This window comes from Camelus dromedarius, chromosome 5 (assembly GCF_036321535.1).
Source record: "Camelus dromedarius isolate mCamDro1 chromosome 5, mCamDro1.pat, whole genome shotgun sequence".
NCBI lineage: Eukaryota > Metazoa > Chordata > Mammalia > Artiodactyla > Camelidae > Camelus > Camelus dromedarius.
In genome coordinates, this window is record NC_087440.1 from 59,692,247 (window position 1) to 59,705,457 (window position 13,211).

Here is a 13,211-nt window from a genome sequence, read left to right on the forward strand (position 1 = left end):
ACAGCAGCTCTGGGTCTGCTGGCTGGGCAGATCCCCTCAGAGCCTGTCATCATTCGCAAAGAAGCTGTTGGGTGGGCCTTCCGGCGCAGAAGTAAACTCCCTAGGAGGTAAAGAGGGGCGAGCTGTAGTGCAGTGTGAAGAGCCTAAGACATCCTTCATCTAATTTATGTTTTCAGCCCCTCCCATACTGGAGTCAAAGATTGAGAGAAACACACACACACACACACAGCACTTACACAGCGAGACCGTTTCTGTCTATCCTTAGCCTTCTCCTTGGCAGAGAAAAAACATTCTAGTCCTCAGAGATACACAGCCTGGACTCTTTATTCCTGATTTTTTGTTTTGGTCAGAGGAACTTTGAAAAACTACTCTTTTTTTTTTTTTATTGACTGAATATGAAGGAATTTATTACTAGACAATGTAAATTTTAATATATGTAGATTTGTGTGTGTATATTTATATATACATGAAGTGTATACAGATATGATTTGTTACTTTTTTTTGAATTTTATTTTATTTTTTTAACATTTTTTATTGATTTATAATCATTTTACAATGTTGTGTCAAATTCCAGTGTTCAGCACAATTTTTCAGTCATATCCCATGCTCTTGGATTGGAAGAATCAATATTGTTAAAATGGTCACACTGCCCAAGGCAGTCTACAGATTTAATGCAATCCCTATCAAATTACCCAGGACATATTTCACAGAACTAGACCAAATCGTAATAAAATTTATATGGAACCATCAAAGACCTAGAATTGCCAAAGCATTACTGAAGAGAAAGAAAGAGGCTGGAGGAATAACTCTCCCAGACTTCAGACAATACTATAGAGCTACAGTCATCAAGACAGCATGGTATTGGTACAAAAACAGACATACAGACCAATGGAACAGAATAGAAAAACTACTCTTAACACAAAAGAGTTGGACTTCTGCCAGGAGGTACACTTTTTACACTAGGACGGGGGGGGTACTGGACTGTGAGCTGAAATAATTCTAAACTGAAATTTACAGTGATTTTGTGGGTGTGCTTAGGTGGGTGTGGGGAAGAGTCATCATGAGGCTTAAGTGTGCCTTTTAGAGACAGACTCATCAGTGGTCTTTACTTCCTCTGGAGTTCAGAACCTGTTTCTGGCTTGGAATCATAGACTGTTAGATATAAGAAGGGGCTTAAAGCCTAGTCCACTTTCATTGTCTGAGTGCAGAAGCCAGGTGACCTGCCCCCAGAGCTGTGGTCGCAACCTAGGGCTCTGTCCCCACCATCCTCTTTGATTGCACGGAGGGTCCAGACTTAGCGTGATGATGATCTAATCACTGACTAAAGATGTTGTTTTCCTTTGCTTTAAACTACAGTCAGATTTGACAAGTCTCACTTTTCTGTTCAGCTTTTGCCATCTTCTTTTCCTGATTGTTTCCAACCTGTGGTGCTTCCCAGTGTGCTTTTAACACATAAAGCTTGTCTGATGGTTATAAGTGATGAAAACAGAAAATCAGCAGGGGTGTAGAATTTGCCTCATTCACCCGCTTTTCCTTTAAACTCCTTCCCGTGGTGAGGGGATGTGCTGGGTGTCCGCAGCACATGACACTGACTCGAGTTCTCCAGGCAGCTGACTAACAGGACCCAAGCTGCCCACTGCATTTTCCCGGCCCCAGCACAGACCTCCTGCGCTGGCCAGCTCCTGCCTTGTGCCCCTGTCTAGAGCCATCAGGCCACACCATCAGCCAGTGCCACTCCCATTGGCCTTGGCAGCGTGGAGGCGAGGCTGGAACACCGAGGCCTGGCATTTGGCAGGGAGCACGCTTAGGAGCTGAGGGCACAAGTCTAGCCCAAGTTCCCAGGGAGCTAGGTGATATGACTGACCTAACATGCCCAAGCCCAGCCACCTAGCCGAGAATCTGAACATCACATATGTCTGACTCTGGGTGAACCTTCTACCTTTGCCCAAAGGAAGGATTGGGTTTTTTCCTTTGAAGATGTTAGATCCTTTTGCTTAACCCAGGCTGAGATGAATATTAAGCAGCCAGAAGTTTCCTGTCTGTGATCAATTCTAATGCCTTTTGTGAAGGGAAATGGTTGTAAATTATTACCAGTTAATTAAATGAGTGTTTCCGTTGGGTCCTGTGTGCAGGCTTTTATCCAAGCCTGTTTAGAATCATGGAGCATTAGAGCTGGAGAGGTTTTTAGACAGTCCTCTTGTTTCATGGGCAAGAAGACCAAATCAGGGATATAAGTGACTCACCCAACTTCTGCAAAGTGGTGCCGAGGGAAGGGAAACACTGGCTCAGGGTGTGTGTGAGAGGAGGGGGTGCTGGTGACCTGCTGGCACATCAAGCTAGCAGAGTATGATCCCCAAGCAGTGGGCCTGGGTGGTTCATATGCTCCTGGTTTGCCTTGGAGCCATCTCGAAGTGCTTTTATATTTTATGAAGTGCTGTTAGAGTATTTATTACAGGATGGAATACTATCATTCCTATTTTATGGGTGATGACGTTGAGGTGTTCAGGTGACCTTCCAGTTCAGCTCATTAGACCACATCAACAGATGTTTGCTGAGTGTTGACCTGGTTCAGGGAACTCTGCTGGGCCCTTTGGGGAATATAAAAGTGTCAGATCCCACTGGAGTAGAGCTTGCAGACTTACTGCAAGAGATGAGATGTAAGTCTATGCAGTTTCATGTAATTGTTCAAGGGCAGAGGTAAATACTAAGATAATGATCGAGAGGCTAATTTTGAGACTGGAGGGGTCAATGTGCATGTCAGGATCTTCCTGGCAAAAGTTGCTTCCTTCAGCTCCTGTAGCTACGTCATCTTTGCCAGGTGCACTCCGTTGCTCATTCCTCTGGCAGCCCCAGGGAGCTTCTCTGGGGAATCCTGAGCACCTGGCAATGGTCCTGACCCCAGGAGTCATCCAGTCAAGGTTGGGATGAATGAGAGGGGAAGAGAGAAAGGCTTTCTAGGCAGAGACAGCAGCATGAGTGCAGGTGTGGCTGTACCACAGTGAGGAGACGGGTCTGACTGGAAGAGCAGGTTTGAAGCATGGAAGTGTGAAAAAGAGGTTTGGGTAAATTAGTGGGGAGGCAGTAAGAGGGGAGCCCGTGGTGCCCTGGAAAGCCTGGTGAAGCAGGGTGAGCTTTCCTCTGAAGGCACTCGGAAGCCACTGGAGGCTTACATGGAGAAGAGTTGACAAGAGTGGCACTTTGGGAAAGCCATTTGGGCAGTGAGGTGTAGACAGTTCTGTTTGTCTTTATAACATAGAAATTTTACATTTGGGTGCAGTCCAATTTATCTTTTTTTTTTTTTTTTTTTGGTCACTTGTAATTTTGATGTCACATCTAAAAAGCCATTGCCTAAGGTCAGGAAAATTTATCCTCTGTTTTCTTCTAAGAGTTGTACAGTTTTAGCTATTTTAGGTCTGTGATCCATTTTGAGTTCATATTTCTATATGGTGTGAGGTAGGGGTCCGCCTTTATTCTTTGGCACGTGGAACCCTGTTGTCCTAGCACCATTTGTTAAAAAGAGTATTCCTTTTCCATGTAGTTGTCTTAGTACTCTCCTGCCCCTTTCTAATACTTCTCTATCACCTGTCTTATTTCCCTTACCTGTCCCCTGGCAACCGCTGATAGGTTTTCTGCCACAATAGAAACTATATAGTCATGTAAAACTATATGTTGTCTTGCCTTTTCTAGGCAGAATGTACTCTTTTTCGTTTGACTTCTTTCATTTAGTATTCTGCCATGCTGTTACATGCATCAATAGTTTATTCTTTTTATTGTTGAATACTACTCCATTGTATAGCTATATCATTTTTTTTTTTTAAAAAGCCCTTGTAATCATTTGCATACATATCTTTGAACATATGCTTGCTTTATTCTTGACTAAATACCTAGGAGTTGAATGGCTGGATCAAATGGGAGGTGTGTGTAACTCTTTAAGAAAATGGCTGACTGTTTCCAAAGTGATGGTACCATTTTACAGTTCTGTCAACAACATATGAGAGTTCCAGTTGCTCCACATTCTTACATTTAGTGTGATCAGACTTTTTAATGCTAGCCATCCTAAGAGGTATGTATTGTTACTGCACTGTGGTTTTAATTTGCATTTCTGTAATGATTTATGATGTTGAACTTGTTTTCATGTACTTATTTGCCATCTTTATATTATACCTTCTTCAGTGAAATGAAGTGATGGAGCCCATTTTTTAAAAAAGTTTTCTTACTGAGTTTTGTGAGTTCTTTATTCTGGATACAAGTGCTTTGTCAGATATGATTTATACATATTTTCTCCTGATTCGTGGCTTGTATTTCATTCTCTTGACAGTGTCTTTCAAAGAGTAGAAATTTTAATTTAGATGAAGTCCAGTTTATTATTTCATTTTTTTCATGGATTGTGCTTTTGGTTTCATATCTAAGAAATATTTCCCTAAACCAAGGTGCCAAAGATTTTCTCTGATATAATTTTCTTGAAGTATTAAAGTTTTCAGTTTTATATTTAGGTCTTCAATCCATGTTGATTAATTTTTGTGTAAGTTACAAGGTATGAGTTGAAGTTCACTACTGTGCATATGGACGCCTGGTGGTTACAGCACCATTTGTTTACACTGAGTTTTGGTGATTTATCTATTTGTGCATAAGAATATCATTTTTCAAAGATCATTGCTTTCTGGGTTTTGACAAGGGCCCACGAGTCACCCTCCTCACTAATAGAAGAGGTCTGTAGGAAAGAGGGGTTTGCATATTCACTTCTCCCTGAATGACTGTTACAGAAAGAATGCTCAGTGCATGGATTTCTGTGTAAGACCTCCTTAGCCCTCTGACCTCAGCTCTGTCCTGGTGGACATTCTGTAAGTGCCTTAGATGGTGACAGGTTATCCCAGGACCTGATTTGGCCATAAAGCTGAGGAGGAGGGTGACTGAATGACTGGATTTGGGATCCTATCTGCCTTGGGGCCAAGAACAACCAGGTGAAATTCCACAGAAAAAATACAGAGCTCTTAGGATTTGGGGCCTAAGCACTGCACAGGATGTGGGAAGCAGAGCCTCACAGCATATGGAAAAGATGCAAGGGTTTTAGCTGATGGCAAACTCAAGCTGGGCCACTGGGGTTTCTCCAAGTGTTTACAAAGTCTGTAGCTGTATCACTACGGGACGCTGTCAGTGTTGAAATCCAGGTTGGTGATAACCTTGCTTTGCCCTGTTAAGGTTTGGTTCCACCTGTGGGCTGATGTTCGCTCTTTAATGGGGATGTGGAGAAACTGGAGCGTGTCTGGAGGAAACTGATCAGAATGGTGAAAGACAAGAAAAAGGAGGAAAAGCTGCTTGGAATATCCATATGTTAACTTACTCGCTCATTCACAAAACCATTTATGTGCAAGGCAGGGTCCTGAGAGGCAGGGCGTCAGTGCCTGCAACCTGAGTGGGTTCCAGCAATGGTCTCCACCATGGTGTGGGGTTGCCCAACTGTCTAAAGGAGGTCTGGAAAGGTCTTCTTGTAAAAGGTGAGTTTTGAGTTGAGTCTCAATGGACAAATAGGAGTTTGATAGGTGAAAAAGAGAAGAAAGGATTTTTTACAAGATCTCATGTCCCAAATCACTAGGCAATAAGCTTCAGAGAGGTAATGGGTATTTTTCACGATTTGGACTATATTCTCCATTACACTGTCTGACACATAACATAGTTTGTTCTCTCAGATTATAAGTGAAATAGCACACCTGCCTGGAGAGTCTACACGTAGTTAAAAGGGGCTGAGATGCGGATTTTATGTGTCTGGGGTGGTGAGGAACTACATGCAGGGCTGTTGTGTACCTTGCGAAGGAGTTTGGATGTTATCGTGGAAGGGAGAGGGAACAGAGAAGGATTTTAAGTGAGGACATCACATGGTCAGAGTGTCATCTTTGAAATGTCACTGGCAGCAGCTAGAGGACAATGAGTCTGGAGACAAAAATCAGCTACAGATCCACCACCAGAGGCTAGGTGAGACATGGCAGGAGGAGTGGAGAGGAAGGGGTGGGTTTCAGAGAGGCTCAGAAAGTGGACTCACTGGATCCGCACACGGTGGGGAACTCGGGCTGCTGGGGAAACAGTGGAGTCAGGAATGGGAGGTGTCAATTAGGGGTTGAGGGTAAGACTTTGGACTCTGGACAAGTTGAGTTAAAGGAACTTATCCCAGTGAGACACTTTCAGAAAAGGTGCACAGGTAGGTTTGAGAGTAAAGTCTGTGCCCGAGGCTCAAGAAAAGAGTCTGACGACACCCTGTTGGAGGTTCTCTTATGTTTGTTTTTCCTCCTTCTCCTACCCCAGAGAATCTCAGGTAGGTTTGGAAATCATAAGTCTGAATCTTGCAGTGGAAGGAAAAGAGGACTTAGGAGCCTCAGGGTTTAAAGGCAGCCAGAGAGATGTGTGCCAGCAAGGAGCCTGAGAGGGAAAGTTAGGGAAGAGTGATGGGAGGACCAGGGAAGAGGGGAAGCAAGGAGCCAGGGAGATGCATCAAGAAGGAAGCCAGCAAGAGCATCAGATGCTGCGGAGAGGCCAGCCAAGGTGAAGCATCTTTGGATCTGACGCTGGAAGGTGACAAGGGTTCCAGGAGCTGTTTCAGTGTCAGAGGGAGACAGGGAGCGGATCGCAAGGGATGGCGTGGATGTGAGAAGGTGTAGAGGGGAGGTGATGATTGTCTTTAAAAACATGACTTATTCTCTTTGGCTGCCAATTTAGATGAGTCTTTTTTGGTGTGAATGATAGAAACCCCTCCTCAAACTGGCCTTAAAGCAAAAGGATTTGTGGGCTCAAATAACTAAGAAGTTCAGAAGTAGGGAGGCCTGATCTAAGGGTTTAAATGATACCAAGCCTTGGTCTCCTCCTGTCTCTCAGCTCTCTCTTCTTTGTTGGCTTCATTCTCCAGCCCAGCGTGGTGACAAGAAGGGGGCCAGGCACTCCTAAGTTTGTGTGCTTCCAGACTGAAGTCCAGCAGGAGTGAGACTCTAATTCTTCCTTGTAGATTCAGGATGCCTGATTGGACAGACTCGGATTTTTGTGCCCACACCCAAACCAGTGACTGAGGGTAGGGAGTAGCAGTTACTCAGGTGGCCAGATACAGGGCACATGTCAGCTCCAGGCCAGTCCTCGCAGCCGAGGGAATTCATTGCTCTGTTGAGCAAACCTGGGTCACGTGTCCACTCTGGAATGAGGGATAGGATCTCAGCTGAGCCATTTGGGCGAATGTGAGGGTGAGGCAGTTTTCAGATAAAGCTGAAATGCTGTTCCCAGAAGCTGGAATGGATGTTCACCTGGAGATAAAATACACTATAGCTGTAGAGGCAAAACTGGCGTCAGTGAATGGAAACTATTGGTCTCTGCATTTCTGCTGTTAGAGAAAGATCTTCCTTGGGGTACAGGAATGAAAGCGGCCGGCTGTGGTGGTAGTGAGTTGGCTGTCATTGGAGGTATCTAAGCAACCAACATGAATAAATGCCAGCAACTATCAGCACTATGGAGCTGGAACAGGTAACCGCTAAGGCCACCTTTTCCAACTATTTCTCTGTGACAGAGTAAGGAATACATTTTACCCTAAAACCCACTATACCCTTATACATGCATACAAAACTGCAAACAGTATTTTCATTCCATGATTCTTGTTCTTACTATTTTGCATGTTAACATTTTCTGTTCCACTTGATTCTACTTAAAGGTCCCTGTTGTGTGCAGCCTACTACATTGTTTTCCTGTCTCACTAATGAGTCTTGACCTGCAGTTGGTAAAAGCTATTCTCAGGTCAGAGGTCATAGATGGACTAACGCTTGAAGACGGCGTTGGTGTCTGGTTTTTCCACCGGGAAGGTGGCATGGGGCAAAAACGACGAAGCAAACCTGTCGAACTGTGAGGGCTTCTGGCTCCAAGTGCTGGAGTCTCCTGCCATCTGTCAGAGCTGCTCCTGGCCCATCGGGGTGGAGTGGACTTCTTTGTGGGCCCCCCGGGCAGTGGTGGAGGGAGCGTGTGGGCTGGATTGCGGAGGCAGCCTGGCAGTCCGTCTGTCCAGAGGCTGGCGGCAGCTCCTTCTGCACCAGCAGCAGCTGATGTTGTGAGGTCGAATGTGTGTGCATGTGTGTGGCTCTGCCAGGCTTTTATATTTAAAGATGAGGGAGTGGCTTTCAAAAATAACATATTTTTGACTTGAAACAAGTCAAGGCAGAGTGGAGACAATTAGAGACTGACATCCTGTTTAGTCATCTCTCCAGAGAGCTCTATTTTCAGAATTGTTCCATCAAGGTTCACAAGTGGCGTTCAGATAGTTAAGGGGATATCGTTAAGTGAGCAGCAGTCGTGATGCAAGAAGCTGATGTGAATACAGGCGAGTTACAGTGTGGTAACCGCACTGATGGCGGATTCCATGAAGAGAGAGGCAGGGTTTATAAGAAGAGGCTGTTATATAGATGAAGCTTTCTGAGTCAGTTTGAAACAGGTGTCTTTTATTTTGAAAAAGTATAATCAGGGTGTAGTGTTTAAAAATAGGTGGTGGTGAGCTTGGATAAGTTCAATGCATTTTTTTTCCTTCTTCAGTATTTGTCATCTATAGGTACAATAAAAACAGTAAATAGTATGATTAAGGCTCTTTGAGATGGTGGGATGGAAGCCCTGTCAGAAACACTGAGTAATGACATCATGGACTTTCCGATAAGAGCAGTGAAGCTCGGGATGGCTAAGGACCTTGCCTAGAGTCCAAAGCCAGTGGTGGCAGTCAGATGGGGGCCCACATCCTGGTCTAGTCTGACACTGTACCACATGATTTGCAGCTCATTTAAATTTAATATTCTACCCCAATGGCCATCCACATCTATACTCAGCATCTCTGGACCTCTCTCTCTTAGATGAAGTATCAAAGACAGAACTGGAGCCATGGGTTAATAAACCAGACAAGATTTTATTCAGGACAATTGTAAATTCATGTGTTTGGGTCCAGGAGAACCTCGGAGTCCATGGCCTCGAGGTGTTCACAGGTAGTTCACAGTTAGCACAAGGAGGGCAAAGCCTGCCTGCCTGGGCCAGGGTGGTCAGAGCAGATGTGGAGGGCACTGCCGCGTCCTGGGGATGTACTGTGGAAGGGGCTTTGGGACACAGGAGTGTGTACCGAGGACGGGACCTAGTGAGAAGACATCAAGCTGCCTCATTTGCAGAAGTTGCGTCTTATTTTCTCAGCTCATAGATAAGAACTTGAAGGAAAGTTGATGTTCCTGGAAAGTGTTGAGAGTATGGAAGGCACAGCGCGGGTACCGCCTTCCCTGCTGCTTCCTGAAGATGGACTGCACTCAGGTGGAAGTGGTTCAGAGAGAGACAGCACTCTTCCAGTCAAACTCATCCCTTCCTGCAGCTACAGGCTTGCTGCTGACCAGCCACGTTTGCTCATGGCCTAATGTGTTGCCATTATTTCTCCCCTTCACACACTTGCCACATGCTTTAATAGAGTGTTGTTCTTACAAATGGTGCCCGTAAATTAGAGGTGTCTCCAAAACAATGACCATGTTTATGGATGCTTATCAATGTCACAAAGAGCCGAAGTGGAAGAGGAAAAAATCGAGATTGAGAAAACACGGCAAGATGGATCTCCTTCAGATTGCTTTCCAGCCGTTACAGTTTCTTGCACTATCCCTAGTTGCTCGCTGCTCTACTGTTTAATGAAAGGCTGAGATCCGATCTGTGGCTGCGATTTGCACATTGAGGCCTCTCTGTAAAGCGTTATAAGAGGCCCACAAGAAATACGTCAAAATCTGACTATAACATACAATTTTTTCTCTTTGTAGGTGGATCTCGAGCCGGAAGGGAAAGTATTTGTCGTAATAACCCTAACAGGGAGTTTCTCTGAAGGTAAGAATGAGTTTTGGGTGTTTTCTGGTATTTGTATAATCTTACTTCATGCTCTGTAGGAATTTCTATCACAGAAATTATAAGAAGAGCATTTTGTAAAAGATGCTTTAAAAAAATTGACTGTTTAAATTAGGCTGGCTGGTATTTTGTTGTCTAATGGTCTGTTGGTTTGGGTTGCCAGATTAACTATATTTGCTAACTCTGGTGACCTTGTGTTTTGTTTAACACACTCACTGAGTTCTTAATTTTATTCATCATCATCCTAGTTCTTAGTTCAAGAGGTTCTTGTCTCTCTTGTTTTATGTCTGTTAGACTGTACTTGAGATTTTTGGTTGGGACCAACCTTTTAGTTTGCCCCTGAATGTATTAAAAAATCTAAGGATCATGTCTTCTTCCTTATAATCTTTATCTCATTCTGTCCTTTCAGGGGTTCTGTTCCTCTTCCCTTGATACTACCCCCACCTCTCACTCCCCAATTTTTTTTTAAATTGAAGCAAAATTTATATACAGTGAAATGAATAGATCAGAAGTGAAGAATTTTATTTTGACAAATGCATACAGCCGTGAAACTAGCACTCCAGTCCAAGACATAGAACATTTCCGTCCTTCTGAAAGTTACCCGTGTCCTTTCCCAATCAGTCCCCTGCTGCCAGAGGCAATAAATGGTTTGTTTTGTTTTTCCACCATAGATTAGTTTTATCTATTCTAGAAGTTCATATAAATGGAACTACATTGTGCATTCTCATTTGTGTCTGATTTCTTTTGCTCGGCATAATTTCTATGAGACCCATTCACATCATTGTGTATATTAGTATTCTGTCCCTTTTTATTGCTGGGTATTCCATTATATAAATGTAGCACAATCTTGTTTGCCCATTCTCCTCTTGATGGGCATTTTGGAGTTTTCCCTGTTTGGGGTTATTATGAATAATGCTTCCATAGACATTCTTGCACATAAATTACACTTTGATTTCTTTTGGGTAAATACCCTAGAGTGGAATTGCCGCGTAATAGAGGAGATACATATTTAACTTTATAAGAAACTCTCAAATGGTTTTCCAAAGTGCTTGTAGTCTCATATTCCAACCAGCAATGTATGAGAGTGCCAGGTACTCCATATCCTCACCAACACTTGCTATGGTCATTCTCTTTAATTTTAGACATTCTGGTGGATATGAAATGCTATCTTGTGGTTTTAATTTGCAGATCAAATTCCCTCTATTTTCTGTCCCTTTCCTGGTTGCTCTCCGGTGTTTCCAGTGAATTGTTTTATACTGTATTTCTAAAAATGTTAGTTTTTGGTTGGAGAGTTAGTCCACTACAAGCTTCTCCACCATCACTAAAATCCTCGTGAAGATCTTTAAATGTGTGGCTTAATGGTTTATCTGCTTGGCAGTGGCGTTTTGCAAACTGGCAACACCTTCTTTAAGAAACAGTTTTCTCTCCTCTCAGCCAACACTACTCATTCATGTGGGCAAATTGTCTTCATGATGGCATTTCTCAACCTGTTGTCTCAATCGTTGCATCTTATCTTTTTGCTCTGATATTGAAATTAGCAGAAACCTGGGATGCCTGAACAGGAAAAAACTATTTGGGGGTCTCCTGCCTGCTCACAGGTCTCTTAGTTTTGCTTGGTATCTTGTACATTCAGGATTTGTGAGAAAAATGAATCTACTCATAACTCAGTTGAACACAATGTAATGTTGTATCACAGAAAACTGCCGATAGCACATTCTTACAGCACATGGAACGTGTGCACAACCGTAGTATAGGCAAGCCCAGCAGTGAGAAAAGAGGCAAGAATGAGGAGTGGGTGAGATTTTGAATATGCTAATCTACCTTTCTGCACTAAGCGACAAGGGACCAATGGAGTAAGGCCACGCGTGTTAGACCAGGCCTGACGGTGCCATAGTCATTACTTGACATCTTTTTTCAGAGCCCCACTGGCTGTCTAGGACTAAATTTTATTACGTTTCTATCTTCCTTCATTGTAAAGTAGAAAAATCAAGGCAGTGGCACTGGAATACTCGTTGGTGTTCTCATAGTATTAATTTACTAGTTTTAGTGGTAAGAAGAAGGGAATGTCAAGTCTTCCCAGGGGTGAGTTCTTTCCAGGTCATTGCAATTGTATTCCTTTCAGAAGTGACCCTGGGTGAAACTGTGAGGCAGGCTGAGTTCATCTTTGGTAATTCTGCCTCCCTTTAAGTTAGTCCTTCCTGCTTTGTTCCTTCAGCTGTCTCTTAGTCCAGTAAGATGCCCAGGGATCTCCTCTCTCCAGGAATACTCGCTAATAAGGAAGATAGTGAATTCACAGACGAATTCACACTAAAGTGATAGTGATTGATATCTTAGTACTAGATCCTTCTCGGGTGTGTCTGCATATTTTTAAAGATGCTAAAAGAGCTGTTTTAGCCATGAGAAATAGATTTTTAATGTTGACATTTCAGGAGCTGTGGCGTCACTGCGTGGGCTATGTTTTAAAAGCTCAGATCTGCTTGCTCTCTCTGTGGGAGGCTTGTCTTGTTAGTTTTCTCCTAGGCTGGGGGCTCAGCTCAAGCTGGCTGGTTGCCACTGCCTTAGGGCTCAGCTGCCTTGTCAGCTGCAGAGGACGTGGCAGCAGCCTCTGTGTGCGTTAGACAAGAAGGGAATGGAGCCCCCCAGCCCCCATACAGCTGCCTCTGCTGTGGTAGCCCTAGACCCAATGCTGTGAGGATGTCGCTGGCTTGGCCTCACTCCTATCAGCCACCCTGGGTGATCCCTGGCCATCAGGCGACAGGTTGACTGATAGAACATTTGGGGTTTGAGTTCCCATTTCAGACACTGAAGGATTTTACATGAGGGAGCAGGATGAGGTCAGACTTTCCCAGTGTGTCTCAGGTTATGACAGGGGCATTGACCTGGGATCCCAGAGGGGTTGTCAAACTCAAGATATGTTGGTAGAGCCTTGGGGTGCATCTGATCTATCTCACAGGGTCGTTTTGAAGGTCAGATAATATAATGCATAGGGAAGGGCTTTGCAAACTGTAAAGTGCTCTAGGAAGGCATGCAGGTGGGTTCTTATCCCTGTGTTCCTGTTGTCATGGCAGCAGGATTCCTGTTATTCTCCCCACCCCTGCCTGGGACCCCATGTATGCCCAGCAGGTGTGGTTTTTTTTTGACAATGCCTTTATTTTATACTAGATGCCTCAAGAATTGAGTGGACAGTTTCTAATATGATGTTGGCTTATCACCATGCCTGTTTCCCTTTCATGGCCTCCTATGGGGGTTCTGCCCTTAGCCCAGATACTACAGTCCCAGAGTTCTCCTTTAAAAAGCAATTGCTGAAATGGAGATGTAGTCTGTGATGTACAGGACTGGCA

General features: G+C 44.0%; 1 protein-coding gene across 1 annotated transcript in view; it reads left to right on the top strand.

Annotated features, from left to right (window-relative positions):
* PRKCH (protein kinase C eta) overlaps positions 1–13,211 on the top strand; it is a 206,210-nt gene that overhangs the window by 51,081 nt on the left and 141,918 nt on the right. Inside the window, exon 2 of the mRNA XM_010976676.3 lies at positions 9,789–9,852. Within this exon, the coding sequence (XP_010974978.2) occupies positions 9,789–9,852 (64 nt within the window). The remainder of the gene's footprint in view (positions 1–9,788; positions 9,853–13,211) is intronic.